This window comes from Limanda limanda, chromosome 4 (genome assembly GCF_963576545.1).
Source record: "Limanda limanda chromosome 4, fLimLim1.1, whole genome shotgun sequence".
In the NCBI taxonomy this organism is placed as follows: Eukaryota; Metazoa; Chordata; class Actinopteri; order Pleuronectiformes; family Pleuronectidae; genus Limanda; species Limanda limanda.
Genome location: NC_083639.1, coordinates 9,274,990 through 9,292,446, shown reverse-complemented (window position 1 = coordinate 9,292,446; position 17,457 = coordinate 9,274,990). Strand labels below are relative to the sequence as shown.

The window sequence follows — 17,457 nt, the reverse complement described above, 5'->3', positions numbered from 1 at the left end:
GCTTTTGTCCTCTAGCCGTTGCCAGTTTCTGATTTCTGGTTTGTCTTCTACTTAATCTGATGATCTACGTAGGTAACAAAGATTTAAGAAGAAAAAATCATTGACAGTAAAACATTTTGTATCTTTTTGACCCAAAAACTTTACATTGTGCACCACAAACTCAAGGACGTTTATTAAGACTGGCAATTACTGCTTGAATTAATTTCAAATTAAGGAATTGTTTGGCAACATTTCATGTAGATGAACAACTGATTTACTTCATAACCAATACATTTTAAATATTTTGATTACATAACCTTTACATGCACAGTGGGGTCCATAGGTTTTGAACCTCCCTGTTTATTGAGCGTTTCACAATATCCAACTTTTATGTTAATCTTATACAAACATATGTACATGAATAACTACAAAAATTTCGCAACACAGACAGACATTTAACCGCAGCAAATAACATTTAAACAAAATGTTGGAACATTAACTGAATGAGAAACAATCCTACGGAGAGGTCAGCCTGCTCCGACACTAACTGACAACTTTACTCCAGTGGATCTATGTAATTTACATGTAACAGTGGAAGAACATTGCACATATAGGAAATGCAATTACAGCACAAGCCACACTCATTACGTTTTACATTATTATGGTATTCCACAATCATGAATCACAGACCTATGAATAAACTGAAATTACTGTTTAATGTAGATTAAGGTTTACAGCTGTGAATAACTTAAGCGTTAAGCATTTTATTAACAGATTTAGCTCATACTATGAATATTACCCATAAGGCATTGAGACAGTGACACCGCGCAATTTGAAATTGAGCAATACTTATATATAACATCTTTTATAACTGAGCATCCTCATAACTATTATGAGACATTCTGAACATATTTACCGAACACATTCATGTCATTCATTTGTTCAAAGTGCTTGTTCCCCATTGTACAAACTCCTGCTAATGCAAAATCCCATGATATATTCATGTGCAATGGACATTGCACGAATGCGTGTGATTTCAACATATGTTGAGGATTCCTATTTAATAATGGGGGGTGATAGGCTGTTTGGTTCCAGGCCGAACTGTAAAGGTCATTCCATACTGATGTTTTGATCGTCCATTACTGAAAAAGAAAAAGACATTTGGGATTATGAGTGGCTCCTGCACCCAAATACAGGGCATCAAGTTAAAACGTAAATACCTTATGATTAAGCACTGGAAGTCTTACCTGCTGGGAACTTTCAGCGAGGACGTCTCCTGATACTTTTTGGCCACTTTACTCTCTAATTCCCTCATGTCTAATGTCGCTGTTTTGTTGACTACAGTGTTACTCCTGCTCTGCGAAGTGGCTTTGGGAACAGGGATTTTATTGTGCTCATCAGACACGGGGGTTCCCCAGTCATCAGAACCGGATTCTGCCGTTGTCGCAGGGGCCATTTTGTGGTCCATTTCCAACATCTTCTTTTGTAAGATGCTCAGAAGTGTGGCCTGACTGGGAGAAAGACTGGATGGTGGCAGAGTAGGGATCATGTGGGGCTTTGGTTTGACATCAATGTTAGGAGTTGGGAGTTTTGGAGCTGCTGGGGGTGCAGGTTTTGGAGAAGGGGGTAGAGCTGGAGCTGGAGGAGGGAGGCTCATGGGTGGTGCTGGTGGCTTTATCCTAGGAGGCTCAGGTGGAGGGATGGAAGGAGGGGGTGCCATTAACTCTTCATCAAAATCATCAAACCCTGGAGGAGGAGGGAGTAGTGGCAAACTTAACTCCACCACTGGGGCTTGGCTAGCCACAGGTGGTGCAGATTGAGTCTTTGGGAGTGTTTGCTCTCTGTTGTGTTTCTGACGATCCAGGTCCGATGCTCGTGCGGTTGCAGCTGCTGTGATCCTATTTAGAGCTGGACTGGTAGATTGCATCAGATCCCTGACAATTGCAGGGCTGCTTGACTTTTCAGGAAGTTTAGTTGCAGACTCTAGACTGTCCTCTATTCTTTCTTGAGATGAAAGAGAAGAGGATGAGCTTGACCTTGGGATGACAACAAAGGAATTGGGACTTGAGTCGCTTTGGTAAATGCTTGTGCTTGGTTGCTCGTTCTTCTTGCCACTGTTCTCCCGTGACAGAGAATGGGTTGGTCTGTGTTTCTCTCTTTCTTTGGCTGCCATTAAGAGAGCCAGGGGGGACGCCGCAGGTCCCTCTCGGGCCCCATGGGTTTCGCTATTCTTCAGATTGCGCAGTTTACGATCTAACAAGGGACTAAATTTACGACCTCGACTTGGAGATTCGACCAGTGTGTCCCTTCTAGTCTCTGAACTGTTCACTTTCAGGAGCTGTGGTGACATCCGAGGGGGAGTCCGGAGAGGTTTGGTTACTACTGGCTGTGCCAAAACTGTCGCTTTTGTATCCTCCTGGTTTGATGCTACCAGTGTGTCCCTACTAGTCTCTGAACTGTTCACTTTCAGGAGCTGTGGTGACATCCGAGGGGGACTCGGTAGAGGTTTGGTTACTACTGGCTGTGCCAAGACGGTCGCTTTTGTAGCCTCCTGGTTTGATGCAGGAAGGGAAGGTGGAGAGGGCTGCGTAGTTTGCAAGTTCTCCTTGAACGCCTCTGGATCTCTGGAAACCGGTTTTGTTGGTGTAGAGACTTTCCCGTCCACCTGGGCACGCACTGGGGCCGACCTAATAGACTCAGAATCTTCCAGGAGCAACATCTGCTTGGGTATCTGGTCAGGACTGTTATACCCGCTGAGAATTGAGTGTTGAGGAAGAGTGAAAAGCTTTGCTGTGTTTTGGGGATTAAAGGACGAGCGTGTGGGTGTCTGCTCAGGGGGAGGAGGGGCAGGAGTCTGTGGCGGGAGCTCGAGGTTGGACATGGAGGACAGTCTAATGGGCTTTTGAGGTGGTGCCTTAGAAGGCTTGTGTTGCTTTTCAGTAGGGGGCTGTGCAGGGGCAAATTTTGGTTGCTCAGGAAACTTGGCGGGTGGTGAACTAAGAATGGATGAAGAGCCAGAAGAGCCAGTAGATGGAGGCTTTGGTGGAGCCATCGGTGGTGGTTTTAAAAGGACTAGATCCTCCTCCATATAAGGTGCCATTGAAGTGGGGTTTTGTGCGTAGAAGTCCAGACTGTTAAGGTCACCCATGAAGTCCAGGGGAGGAGGGATAAAGGTCCCTGGAGGAGGTGGTGGTGCAATAGAGGGGGGAGGAGGGACAATTATTTCCCCCTCCACGAGGTCAGGCACAGATATAACAGATCCATTGGACAGCCTATCTTCCCACCCTGTGAAAGAAGAGAGAGATCCTGAGTAAATTTCAGCACTGCTGGAAAACTTCAGGGATTAACATGTGCCTCTGCCCCATGTTTTAAGCTTGAATATACAATACAAGTATTATAAACTAAGTGAGATATGTTTAGTATGTGACAAATGCAATAAAGAAATACATAAAAATTCCTACAATGATTCCTGATATAAGGATCCCTTGTCTGTAGCAATGGTAATAATAGAATCCACTAAGATAAGAATCTCACTTAAATTCAGAATTGCTTACACCTAAAATTAAAGGAACGATATCCCTTTCCTTCCAGAAATTCACACACACTCCTATTTTGTAAATATGCTTGCCAGCTGGTAAAACTGTTCAGGGATTCAGGAGGGTTATTGCGAAATTCCCTGGGTAAACATTTACCTGCTCCACAGTATAATACCTTGATAAAGCAAGTGACTCTGAGTAGAGGCACTGCAAACGATCTGGCTCCTCAGAGTGTATGTAAGAGATTTCTAACCTTTGCTGTGATAATCCTAAAGTACATATCTGGTTGTTGAACGCTCACCTGAGCCATTGGCCTTTAGACCGTTGACAGGGGGAAGGAGAGGGACTTTGGGTGTTGGGACAGCAAACCCTTGAAAAGTTTCAGATGACTGTGAGGGGGGGGAAAGGAAAACATAGTCAGACTGTTGGTTTTTCTTAAGCACATTAAACAAAGCACGGTTCAAGAACAGATAACACAAACTCTCTGTAAAACTTTGTGAAGGAACTATTGAGTGAACAAACCAGTTTCCAACTACTGCAGAGCTCAATGTTCCCAGCGAACAGGTTAGCACATACAGTACATACTTGTTACATCATTAGTATCAAGAGAAAAAAAGTTGCTTTCTAATAATTGTATCTATATATATCTATATCTAGTCTTGGTATGATGAGGAGTCCTAATGTACAGCAGTTCACAGCCCTGTTTACAATAGTTTTAAATAAACCTGTGAAAATAAGCTTTTCACTGAAGATAACACAATGTATTCTGACTCATTACTTCTCAATGTTTTCACAATGTGTGCATTTTGGATGTTTTTATGTTAATTTCCATGATTTGTCACAATGAAAGCGGAGGTTATTATTATTAAGCAAGATTTTTTTCTACATCACACTTTCGCATACCATAGTCATGATGAGTACTGAGTGAATCAGAGGATACACCTATTATTCATCACATTGTCTAGTGTTTAAGAAGGCCTGGCTGAGATCATGTTAGGTTGTCACTTAGATACCAATGTGTCTATGTGTTTCTGTGTGTGGGAGTGTCTGTGCATCTGAGAGTTAAAAATGAGGGAGAGAGCAATGGAGAGATTTCAGATTTAACAGCCCCAACACCATCAATGTCAAACGCACTGTGTTGACACAATACAGGCCCATGAGATTTCACAGGGTATTTGCCCTTCAACAGTCAGAAAATCATTCCAACAACACAACCTCTTTTACTGATGTGACTCTTGATGTTAATCTGTTAGCCCTATGATGCATATGCTAATCCAATCACAAAGCATTAATCTCACACTAGTTTCACTCAAAGATATTGTCCAAATAAATAGGCTGGTGATGATATAATGATAATGACATGAGATGTAACGTAGATGTTATAAAACTACACTACGACACTACACAAAGCACTTATTGTAAGTCGCTTTGGATAAAAGTGTCAGCTTAATGAAATGTAATGTAATGTAATACTCAAATTTTAGATAAAATTGGTTCTGTTGCAATCACACTTTCCAAAAATGTTTCAGGGAAGTCAGTTGAACGTTTACCTGACATTAAATATAGACTGGTAATTACCCCCTCTTTCCTTATAATCACAGGATTCTTCTCCTTAAAGTATGAACGCTGCACCTCCGGCTGAGGGTGTGTCACTAAAGATGGCGTACGATCCAGTTTGATTTCATCTGTTTGTTCCTTGTGTTATGACTCACGTTCATCTGTCGCGGCAGACTTAAGCTGTCCTGCCCATGTGCTGCTGGGTGTGCCACAACCAACACATGCCACAGACACATTCACTGAACACTCCCAACCAAGGTGTGTGAACCCGGCCAGGGACGAGCTCTTTGTTTATATCTGCACCATCGTGACATAATGGAAGGCCTGACTGTCGTAAGGACTGGTGATGGGCTGTTATGAGTGAAGGTGAATCCATGCAAACCACTTAAAAGGAAAGCTTCCATTTCAGCAGGTGCACAGTATCTTAATACCCTTGTATAACCCTAACCACTAACCCTATCCCTGTGTTGGTTAGTGAAATTACAAATACCACAGTGTAAAGATACAAAATAAACTCTAAGATTCAAATTTAAAAAAAGTATCAGCTAAATGCACTAGAATACCCTCCATGAGTGTTCCTCTGTAGAAGGGACCACTACTACAAACTGATTTTAATAGGTTTTCAATTGGAAAATAATTTTTGATCGGTCCAAAAGGTTAGGAATAGCTGCTTTAATCTTTAACAATGTGCTTTATCTCATTAGCTTATAATATATGTTTATGCAAAACCCTAATCTGATAAGAAAATAATAACTGTAATGGACGTCTGGTCAGGTAAATAAAAATATTATAAAAGTAGAAGTAGAAGTAATAAGCAGCATCAAATGTAAACACTGCCATAGACTACAGGTAACGCAGAATCATCCCTGACTTCGGTACCTGAAGGTAAAGATGCTGAGATATCATCTCCCACTTTCACTCATTGTCAATGACTTTAGTGGTTCCTGTTGAATATTTGAATAACTTACTAACTTGCTATTATTATGAAGTGCTTTTTAAACTTTTATCATTGATTCTTGCTATTTGAAATATTATTACCGTGCTCTATTTCATATGTTGCACCATGAAAGGCAAAATAGCAGAACAACATGATAATATCATTGTAGGGTACAACAGGCTTTGACATATAATTCAAGGAAACGTTTCAGTATTCTCAATCCCAAGAGAGTAAATGAGAGGTATTAACAGTTCAATTTACACAGCTCTGAACTCTAGTGTTTCTGTTAAAGTTAGACCAGTGTTTTAGGCGAATGCATGTCACTGCACAGTGGATCTTTAAACTGAAGCACACTCACACTCACACTCACTCTGCCAAATGATAAAGTGTCAGTCACTTTGTATCTGTGCAGTTCTGCTGATGCGTGGTTAAGGTAAGCTAAGGTAAGTATTCTGTACACTTGTTAACCACAGGTTGGAGACTGCTGAGTCACATATCCAAGTTCACCATAACAGACTATGATGAAGGTGAATATCTGCAGTATATGGACCACATTTACTCCACTGAAGTACTCACGGTATGATGATTGACTGTGGGTCTGGCCCGCACACTGGCAGTCCCTGACTCAAGGATCGCTGGTGAGTCCAGCACCAACTCCACATTGTCTGAGGAAATAGAATAATCGGAGCATTATTATCCCGACATTGACGTCAGACATCAAAGCAAGTTTCGACGGATAATTTTAGCCGTTTCTGTTCAAAGCACTGTGAAAAATTTGGTGAGAAAAGACTCATGAAGGTGGCAGTAACCTTGTTCCTCTAGGATTAGTGCATTCTGCTCATTGTGCAGGTAATGAGATACCAGAGTGGACTCTTAGAGGCTGTCAGTCAAGATAATAATCTACCGTGTGATCCCATGTGCTGTTATGGCTTTGTTGTTGACGACTGAATAGTTATTAGTTACACAGGTGTGAAATCTTGATATATATAGAAACCTCAGTTACAAGTGAACCTAACTACTGCGATGCAACTTGTAGCATATCACACAATAATGTTCAAAAAGGAATAAAGGGCCCTTTGAGAAGCTGCACTCATTCGTCATTGACTTCAGGAAATAAAAGTAAATATATGTAAATACTAGTCATTTTAATTTTCAATCTTCATCCATTGATTTCTATATAGTTGCATTTTGTTTCAAATAAATTGCATCACTTGACAGCTTAACATTGATATTCCAATGCATTTAATATGTAAACATTCATATATCAATGCATATAAAGTGAACATATTTAAACATTGTACTTGTTTTTATACATTGATAAAGTGTTAACTAAACAAAGTGATATTTATACATTAACATATTTACAAGTTGTACTGTTTATACATTGTACAGCATAAAATGTATTAATTATTGTTATCATTGTTGATATTAATCTACAATGAATGGAACTGATAAATGGCCTGCTGGCCTTTGTTGAACTTATCTCCAGCCAACTTTAGATGTAGAAGAATAAAAATACTGAATAGAAAAAACATTCTGCTCAAAGACAAGTTAACTGATACAATCAGAGGTTACTGAGGTTGGTTGGAGAAGAGACATTTAGTTGCACATTCCTTTTCTTTTGTCTCCGCTGTCACTCATCTTGTTGGTCCAATAAGTGACTGATGAAAGACGTGAGTCACTGAGGGGCACTTAGTCTACACGTTCTGTCAGCCTTTACGTTTCATGATGTCAGAGTAAGCCAAAGGGCTTGACATTGAAAACCAATGGATTATTTTTACCCACATTCTTTCTTTAGTCAAACAGTTGGACGATACCTTCGATGCTCACGCATGTAATAGAAAATAAACAAATGAGTCAATGGAACCAGTATAACCAAATAATTAGCTTCCGAATTGTGTACCTGTCTGATTTAAATAGAGAAATGGTCAGACTCATGCAGATTTGCATGGCAGTCGCTTTCGTTTCCTGAACTCGCCAATAGAATTCAAAAGTATCGTGGACTAAGCAGTTTAGCAGGAAGCTTATACCACAAGCATGATTCACTTTGAAGATGTCTTCTCCTGAGCCATTAATTTAAGTGGTTCAGGTTTTGTATTTTATTGTTAATGTTAGGTGAATGCATGGGTATCTATTCAAATTAAAATACATTGGTATTATTAATTTAATGAGTTCATCTCAAAGACTTACTGGTGCGAATACTCTTACAGTTTGGCAAAATACACCAACTCAAAGTGTATTTAGTGTATTTTTCAATAATCTGTATGCTTAGTTGGTCCCGTATAAATCATGTTGTTATGCCAAGTTCTTTTGATATTAATAAATACTATGCCTGACGTGATTTTATTATGATCTTCCAGCCCTACAATCACATCTTCTGACTATTTCATCTGCAATATAAAATACATCATTTATAAACATAAACATAATTAGATATGACTTTGTTGTGAATCTGAGATGACAGTTCACTTATATTCACACAAACTGCATCTAAACTGTGTGTAAAAAGGTATCCAACATTGCGGAGGTTTCCTTAATGGGCCACTAATACCATGAGTTGTTATAACGCCTACATGTGAAGTGAACTTTGAGGGAACTTTTACGCACCGGTCCATGGATGTCAACACCAAGTACAAAGGTCGTGTGAGTCTTCAGCAGCCGGTTCTAGAGAACGGGCTGAACTCTTGTTTCTGTTCCAACCCAAAAGGCCCGAGAGAGAGAGAGAGAGAGAGGACACTCACCCATGTCCTTGATCTGGATATTGGTGTCGAAGAGAGACCGGTTCTTCCGACCCCGAAAGTGCAGCGCTCCTTTCTTCATGGTGGTCGCTCGGTTTGGGTCGACTGGTGCAGGTTCAGCTGGAGACTAGTGGGACATGTTGGATCAGCAGGTAAATCCTCGGTGAAGCTCACAGGTGAGTGTCTGCGTCAGGTGCAGCTCCGGACTGCAGGTGAACCTGGCTGCTCCGATCTGAGGAGACAGGTCGTGCACAGGCAGAGAAAATGGAGCTAACTCCGCCTCCTCCCTGCTTCTACTGTGCCTCCCTGTCTGTGTGTGTGTGTGTGTGTGTGTGTGTGTGTGTGTGTGTGTGTGTGTGTGTGTGTGTGTGTGTGTGTGTGTGTGTGTGTGTTCACTCCCCACAGGTGAGGCCTCCTCTTTGTGTGTGTGCATATGTGTTGTGTGTGTGCGTGTTTAATCCCCAGAGATGAGGCATCCCCTGTTTGTGTGTGTGTGTGTGTGTGTGTTTTGATTCCCCACAGGTGAGGCATCCCTGTGTGTGTGTGTGTGTGTGTGTGTGTGTGTGTGTGTGTGTGTGTGTGTGTGTGTGTGTGTGTGTGTGTGTGTGTGTGTGTGTATGTGTGTGTGTGTGTGTGTGTGTGTGTGTGTGTGTGTGTGTGTGTGTGCTCTTGTACAGTTATCTTTGTGAGGACCAGTTTGATTCTACAACGTACAGAGTGATGACATTTTGGGAAAGTTAGAACCTTTTGACTGGTCCTCACTCTGGACCCCCCCCCCCCCCCTTTAATGGACTGTTTGGGAGTTAAGACCTGGTTTTAGGGTTAGGGTTAGAATTTGGCTTATGTTAAGGGTTAGTGTTACGATAAGGCATTTACTTTGGATGGTTAGGGTTAGGGTAAGGGGGTAGGGAATGCAATATGCGGATGAGTGTCCTCACTAAGATGTACAAACATGTGTGTGTATGTGCATGTGTGTGTGTTCACTCCCCACTCACTCCCTCTGCTCTGCCTCTCTTTAGCCACATTCCAGCACACACCTCACCTGCGCACCGAACATGCCGCTCATTTGTTTAATGTGAGATACTGTGCTGCGTCATACTGCTGGGCTTTGAGGAAATGAGGCTGTGATTATCATCCTCATCCTCATGTTCACGTAGGACACTGTGGTCTATGACCTTGGCAGGAGACATCAGTTCAATCAAATATTAACCCGTCAGGTCCCAGTTCTAAACCTGAAGATATAAATCCTACCTGGTTTATCTACAGTGAAGAAGACAACTGGGCCCACAGCTTGAGGGCCGGTCGCCTGTTTATTCATTTTTGATTAATTTTGAACATATCACTTGTTCAAATTGCACCAATCTCTGCACTGCACTTTCTGAGGCAGTTTTACAGTAGACAGGCCCGGTGTGAAGTCAATAAGACGAAAGGCTCTCGAGATATACATTCCACAGACAAAAAGTCAGACAGACGTTTGTGGAATTAGCAGTTAGATGTTCAGGTTTTTCTTTACAGCACCTTGATAAAACAGAAACATATGACTTGTATTTTGGTAAGTCTGTGTTGTGGCTTTCAACAGGAAGTGAGATGTTGACCTGATATGAGCTGGTTATATTGGGCTTGTGGTTGTAATTGTGCAATAAAATAGCAATCATCGTAAATAAGCAAGCCTTATCATAAAGGCTATTTTTATATAACCATTCAAAACGCCTGGTGTAAGGTACTGCCCTTCAATACAACTCTGACGGGAGTATTTATATTTGTGCCACTGTGTACTTGCATCCCATTTAGAGGTTAAATTATGTCGTAATAGTTAAAACTAGAATGGCACTCAGGGTAGGGTTAGACCAAGTATCTTCAATTTCACAGCCTATTTGAATTACATCTACTAAAAATGTGTTTATACGTTTAGTTTAGTAAGTATTTAATTTAGGACTATTTTTATACTGTTGGAGCTTATCACTAGGTGTCCACATGTCCTTGCCAACTATCAGGACAATGATTCATGACCCAACCACAAGATGCAAATCTCTGGTAACCCTCAGCAACAGGAAAAGTCAGACTATCAAAGAGATTTAAAGAGGAACTTGAGGACAACTGAGCCACCACCTCAACTCTCAGTGGATCTGTTATGACTTGGTCATGTGTGGCTGCCAAAGGACATCCTGGTAGATGATTTGAATGCTGACGGAAACAACAGGATGGATGCAGAGACACGCAGGAGCATTGTGTCAGCTCAGTCTCAAGCTCAGCCAAAAACTCAGTCGACAACATTTATCATTAAACAAGATAACGATCCTTCTTTTATTTCAAAGTACAGCTCAGAGCCAGAAGACCAGAAGACGTTTATCTCAAAGACAAATACTTCCCACCCCATCTATACAGCTGTTGGTATTTTTTTTTACTTTCTTTAACATTGTTAGATAGGACATGTTTTTCCAAATTGTTGCCAATTTCCAGGGAATAAATAATAGTTCATGACTGATATCTATGCTTGTTTGAAATATGGTACTTAGGTGGAGGTATTTCCTCTACTGGGCCAATCTTGTTAATGATTGAGATGTTCACAGAGGCTTTTTATTGGTTTATTTTTAATCTTTATTACATATCTGTGTCGCCGCATATAGGTATTCAATATTTACACAGGGATAGTGGAGAATGTGACAGATGTAAGCAGGATAAGAGTAAAGATGATGCTAAGAGCCTGCTTGTCTAAAGAGGATCATGAATCCTCTAAAGCACCGGCTGAGCTGGTCCCTGACAGTGACCCCACAGCACCATTCACCCAGTGTACAACTGAGCTCAACGGAGATCTCTGGTTCCCTGAGGCCTCTGAGCTGTGGAGGTTAACCCTGTGTCTGTTTACACCTGACATTCTGTTACAAGACCAAACTGAGCACTGAAAAGCACATTTACTGAGGTGCCAGTACAGCTCTCTGCTACTTTTCCTTTCCTTATTGTGGTATGTGGGAAACATTTCAGGTCACCTATCTTTTTATGAAGCTGTAAGTAGTCACTTTGGGCATTTAGATTTAAAAAACCTATTATATTCACCTCATTAGGCATTTTTACAGTACTTGATAAATACCACCACTAAAACCATGGTGATAATCTAACAATTTAAAATGTTATGCTTAATGGAGACATTTTCTTTCTCTCTTGGCTACAATCCCTGTTTTTCTGTCAAGTGTGTCTGTCGCACCTACAAACTCAGTTGTCCTGGAGACGAACAGACTGGTCCATCCAGTTCCTCTGTCCTGGGTCGGAATCCGTCATCGTGCCGTCTGATGCTCGCGGAAATGTGAAGAATGTGCTGGGAAGAGCTTAATTACTTTGACTGCCTGACGGTGCTGAACTCGCAGCTCAGCTCTGTACTCAGGGGCATCATTAATGAGTTTTAAATAGAATTATCTGTAATATCTGAACCAAACTAATCATGTGGAAGAACGTGTTTCTAAGACAGAAGTGTATTTCCAAATTGTAGACCTGCGTGAGGAGGCAGCTGTATATTTTGTCAGTAGAGAGTAATGGGAGGTCATTCAGTGCATGATAGTGTTGCATCATAACTGTTTTATTTACCTACATTCATATTACCTCTGTATTGTCAATGTGCAAGTTTATAAACTGTCTCAATTATTGTTGTAATTTCATATTCTTTTTTTTGACACCTCAATGTGCATTGTCTCTCTGAAAAGGTCAATGCTGCAGTTTTAGCTTAAGCTGTCCTCCTCATGTGACTAAACGGGCCGCTGTGTTAACCTATCTTTTTCCACTAGATGTCACTTACCCGCGGATGCTGCTGAAGTTGAGTCCATGACAATGTGTGGAGCAACAGAGAAGCTGCAGATGAGTAGTGTTGTTTGAATGGCACCAGCCTCCACAGGCTCTGAACTGCAGGAAACTCCATGTTTCACCTGTCGTGACATTAAAAACCACAACCCAGTGATGGAAAGAAACCTTATTTTTATTTCATGGAAAGCACTTTGAAACGTGTTTTGTAAAGAATAACATGAAAAAAACTATTATCAATAACATCCATCATTAAAGCCAATGAACCAGTCACCATTTCTGATTTACCTTGATTTAAAAATGATCTTTATAGACAGTTTTTTAATCACAATATAGACAGGATATAGATAGAAGTTAGTCGGCCATATTCACAGACTTATTAATGGTTTCTTGAAATACACCCTATAGTCTGATGAGAATAAAACAATAGTCATTTACCATATCAGTGATAAATAAGGTGAATAAACATTTAAATATCGAGGGAATTTGTATCACATCATGAAACACAAAAAGGCCGAAATAGACGTCGGATGATAAAAGAGTAGTCCTAATGATTCTTATTTGATTCACACATGTCATTTTTAAGTTAAAATAATATATAATATGTAGAAATATTAGTTTTTGGTGATCTGGTGTCATCCTGTGCACAAAGATTAGTTTCTGTTGTTAGCTCTCTTTAATAAGTTAAGTATACGCTGGCAAGCAAAGTGGATTAAAACTTCAGAAGCCTTGCACACAGGCGCACAGAAAGCTGATTGGCTACAACACACACACACACACACACATAACACACACTAGTACTTGCAAATCCTTTTCAGTCAACATACTTGCCATGCCTACGTGCTTGGTTGATGCAGCACATCCTGGATATGGTGTCTATGGGATATGTTACAGGGATATTTTGACAGACGGATATGGGAAACTATAACAGCTCCACAGTGGAGGAACTACAAGCGTGTGAGAGTCATCAGTGGTACAGAAAATTCATGACCGAGTGCCCGTCCGGAGTTCTCACCTTCTACGAGTTCAAGCAGTTTTTTGGCCTGAGGAATCTGTCGGACACATCAAACGCCTACATCGAGACCATGTTCACGACGTTTGACATGAATGACGTAAGAAAATTACTTATCAGTATAATGATTCTAATGTTGCTACATCAGCAAAGAGGAATCTTTGTATGTGGTATGTTAGTTTCTTTTCATCAATGCTGAAATTAAGTGTTTATTATGTTTTATTAACATTTTCATTGATAAATTGCACAAAAATTTAAAAAAAGGAAGCAGGCTTTTTTAAAGTACATATCTTGTAAAAATATCAATATGATTATGTCAAATATCAAACATCTAATAATACATTAATAGTGGGGAAATGATACTGCATCTACTGTTTCATAAAATATAAATTAGGATTATCATCATCCTCATTCTGATCCAAAGATATGTTTGGGAACAGAAAAGGAAATAAACCAATTATTTTAAATGCACCTACATGTTGGTTTTCATCAGGTTGACTATAGTCAAAAGTATCAATATATGTTTATTTGCATATACTTAAGGTTTCCACCACTTATTGGCTATTTTCTGTCTATATTGGATAAGGCAAACTTAAGCAGAAATATATAAGCAAAAAAAGGGAGCTAAATCATATTCAGCTCCATTTTCTATCCCAGTGTTATTTGACTAGAGGAAAGTTGCTAGTGTTATTTCTGCTAATAGAAAATCTGTTGTAGTCTTATTCTATTAGAGAGGGAGCTTATCCCACCAACACCACTTACCCAGCTGACCTACAGACGTTCACAAAGCAGGTGCAGCCTCTTAATGCACACATGGGAACTGGAGGCAGATGGCTGCTTGGTTATCGGGGAACATTTTCTCTCCTCTTTCAAACATAAACAGATCATTTTTTTGTAGCTGTGACTGCATCACTTCGGGAGTTATAGATCAACTGACCAAATAACCATTTAAAGAAATTCAAAAAATATGTGGTCAACAGGCAAAAATAGCCTATTAACGTGTGTGACAGTAATATACTGCTGCTCATCTGAGTCTTTTCCCCCTGCAGGATGGTTACATTGACTTCATGGAGTATGTGGCTGCTCTGAGTCTGGTGCTGAAAGGAGGAGTGCAGAAGAAGCTCCGCTGGTATTTCAAACTGTACGATACCGATGGGAGTGGCTGCATCGACCGGGAGGAGCTGCTTCAGATTATTAAGGTACTGATAATGAGCCTCCATGTCAGATCAGAGCTTGACGAGGGGCTTAGTGAGAGACCGTGGAAAATCCCACAGGACTGTCCTGAAACAACCTGCCAAGACCACTCAGCTCTCAGGGAGATGCCCAGGCTCAGAACCAAAGCAGGGGAAATCTCACCTGAGGCTCAGAACAGACTGGGACCTGACATTTAGCTGACATCTGCTGGTCGATGAGTGCAACAATACACCAGTAAGCTATTAACTTCTCTTTTTGTGGCATGTTTAGTCCATCCGAGCGATCAATGGAATTCCTCAGGAGATGTCCGCAGAGGAATTTGCCAACAAGGTGTTTGACAAGATTGACCTCAATGGAGACGGTAAGACCCCAAGAGTCTAACTTTATATCACTATCACTGTGATTGACTGAGAGTTTGTGATTTGTACAGCAGAAAACTGATCTTCAGCCGAGATTTCTTTTAACTAAACAAGTTTAGACTGAAGCACTGGTGCTGAGTGTGTATGTTTGTGTGTTTTCCAGGGGAACTGTCGTATGATGAGTTCATAGAGGGGGTCCTGAACGACGAAATGCTCCTGAAGACGCTGACTGAGAGTCTGGACCTGACACACATAGTCCAAAAGATCCAAGGAGAGATTAAGGACAACATTTAGGATTTCCAACTGTTTACAGACTTTTACATGACTGTGCCACAGCAGAATGAGTGAAGATGCGGGTTCCGGATGATCCACAAAAAATCAACGTACGACACCAGTTCCACTGTTCTGGTGTTTTATCACACATCCATGGACCTGCACACGACTTCCCATCAAGCCCAGATACTACATTTCCCTTCAATCACCCGACACAAACTTTTAAATGCAAAGTATATGACCAAATACGCTATATGATTAAAACATGAGTAGATATTCACAGCCAAAAACCAACACGTATCAGGTGCTTGAAGTAAATAACATATTCTTTGCATCTTCTGTTAAACCCCAGCTGAAATGAAACATCACGATTTCTGTCCAACGCCCATTAAGTGCTTTATATGCATGAACTTGTTGCTTGTTGTTAAAATACATGATGAACTATCTGCAGCACTCTGAGACGCTAACTCACCTGATTGTAGTGTTTATATAGAGTAGACTGTTTTCCCTCTTTTGAACCAACACAGAGAAGTGTGTACTTTTGTAAAGCCTTCCCAGAAAAGCTGTTTTATATTTTTGAACAGGTCTGATATGATGTAGTCACCGAGCACTAGCTGTAATATATATTTTAAAACGTTTGTCAGCCCAGCTCAGATTTCTAACTTACATAAGGCAAATCAAATCAGGAAATAAAGCTTATTTATAGTTCCTCATAGTAGGAGTCTGCCGTGTTTACACCAATTCCTCAAACAGTCACGATGCTTGTGAATGTGTGTGTGTGTGTGTGTGTGTGTGTGTGTGTGAGTGTGTGTGTGTGTGTGTGTGTGTGTGTGTGTGTGTGTGTGTGTGTGTGTGTGTGTGTGTGTGTGTGTGTGTGTGTGTGTGTGTGTGTGTGTGTGTGTGTGTGTGTGTGTGTGTGTGTGTGTGTGTGTGTGTTAGATTCTGACTACCTCAAGTTGTACCTGTAGGTGACTCATCTGGCCTTATTGCTGTACAGTATTGTTTTCCTTCTCTCTGCTTCCTTGTATTTTCCGAGGCCAACTGACCTAATTTCCCAATAAAAACTCTGATATTATTGAGACTAAGCAGAAAAATTAATGTTTAGTGTTAGTATGTAATTGCTTTGAATATGTAGTATGAAACAAAAATATACTTTTTCTGTATTTTCACATTTGAAGACTCCTCAGTTCTGTCATATAAGACCAGTGCGCACATAGCACACATCCCTAGAGATGTTAATAAGACAAAGCCTTTGATGCTACAGTTGGAACGAATTTGTCTATGGACACACAACAACACACCCACCTCATCCCACGATGCAAAACATTAACATCACAAACACACTCGCACACACACATACACGCACGGCAACAGGCTCATTTAGAAAAGTACACCGAAACCAGGAAAAAGCAGAATGGCTGATGCACAGACAGAGGGACGGATGAAAGGACCAAAGCATAGATGGACGGATGGATTGGTGTGGACACGCTCTGAAGCGGTTAGTAGTTTCAGGGAGTGGCTCACTGTTGTCGGTTTGTTGTGCCTCTGATTAGTGACGGGATCATAACAAACCGTTCACAGGTCCTGTGGCTCTTGTCGTGAAAGCTTTGTTCCCGGAAACTGCGCCTGCAGCTGATGCAAGACATGCACACACTGGGTTATGCAGGCTAGACGTAGGCCAATTAAGATAAACCCTATAGTATTTGCTTTTAAACATATTTCTGTTAAACAAAAATAGGATAAAATCGCCAAAAATTTAAAATATCACTAATTATTAATTCTATGAACAGAGTAAATTGAATTACACCCCATCAAAAGTATGCACAATACAAGCCTTCTTATTAACGGTCTAATCACTTCATTGATTCCTCTATTATGAGGAAAATAAAAATAAATAAAATACATTTGTTATGTAAGTCATACATTCTGGTATAATTGAAAAAATATGTATATATACAATGCTGTTTATATAAAAACATAGGCCAAATAAATGCGATACATGAGGTTTCAGATTGTAGGGCGAGGATATGTATGGACAAAATTATATGAATATAAAAAAAATTAGATCAGTCAATGTCAATAA

At 40.5% G+C, this 17,457-nt stretch overlaps 2 protein-coding genes across 2 annotated transcripts; one reads left to right on the top strand and one right to left on the bottom strand.

Annotated features, from left to right (window-relative positions):
• Positions 1 to 139: 139 nt before the first annotated feature.
• Positions 140 to 8,989, bottom strand: LOC132999660 (uncharacterized protein C6orf132 homolog). The gene is made up of 5 exons (XM_061069398.1): positions 8,751 to 8,989; positions 6,586 to 6,674; positions 3,817 to 3,904; positions 1,227 to 3,264; positions 140 to 1,121 (listed from the first exon to the last, which is right to left on the bottom strand). The coding sequence occupies exons 1-5, from the start codon at positions 8,827 to 8,829 to the stop codon at positions 1,040 to 1,042; spliced, it is 2,376 nt and encodes a 791-aa protein (XP_060925381.1). The 5' UTR covers positions 8,830 to 8,989; the 3' UTR covers positions 140 to 1,039.
• Positions 8,990 to 13,428: 4,439 nt separating this feature from the next.
• Positions 13,429 to 16,060, top strand: si:ch211-103a14.5 (guanylyl cyclase-activating protein 1). Its single transcript, XM_061070298.1, has 4 exons — positions 13,429 to 13,648; positions 14,598 to 14,747; positions 15,013 to 15,103; positions 15,265 to 16,060. Exons 1-4 carry the CDS (start codon positions 13,451 to 13,453, stop codon positions 15,393 to 15,395), a joined length of 570 nt encoding a protein of 189 aa, XP_060926281.1. The 5' UTR covers positions 13,429 to 13,450; the 3' UTR covers positions 15,396 to 16,060.
• Positions 16,061 to 17,457: the final 1,397 nt, after the last annotated feature.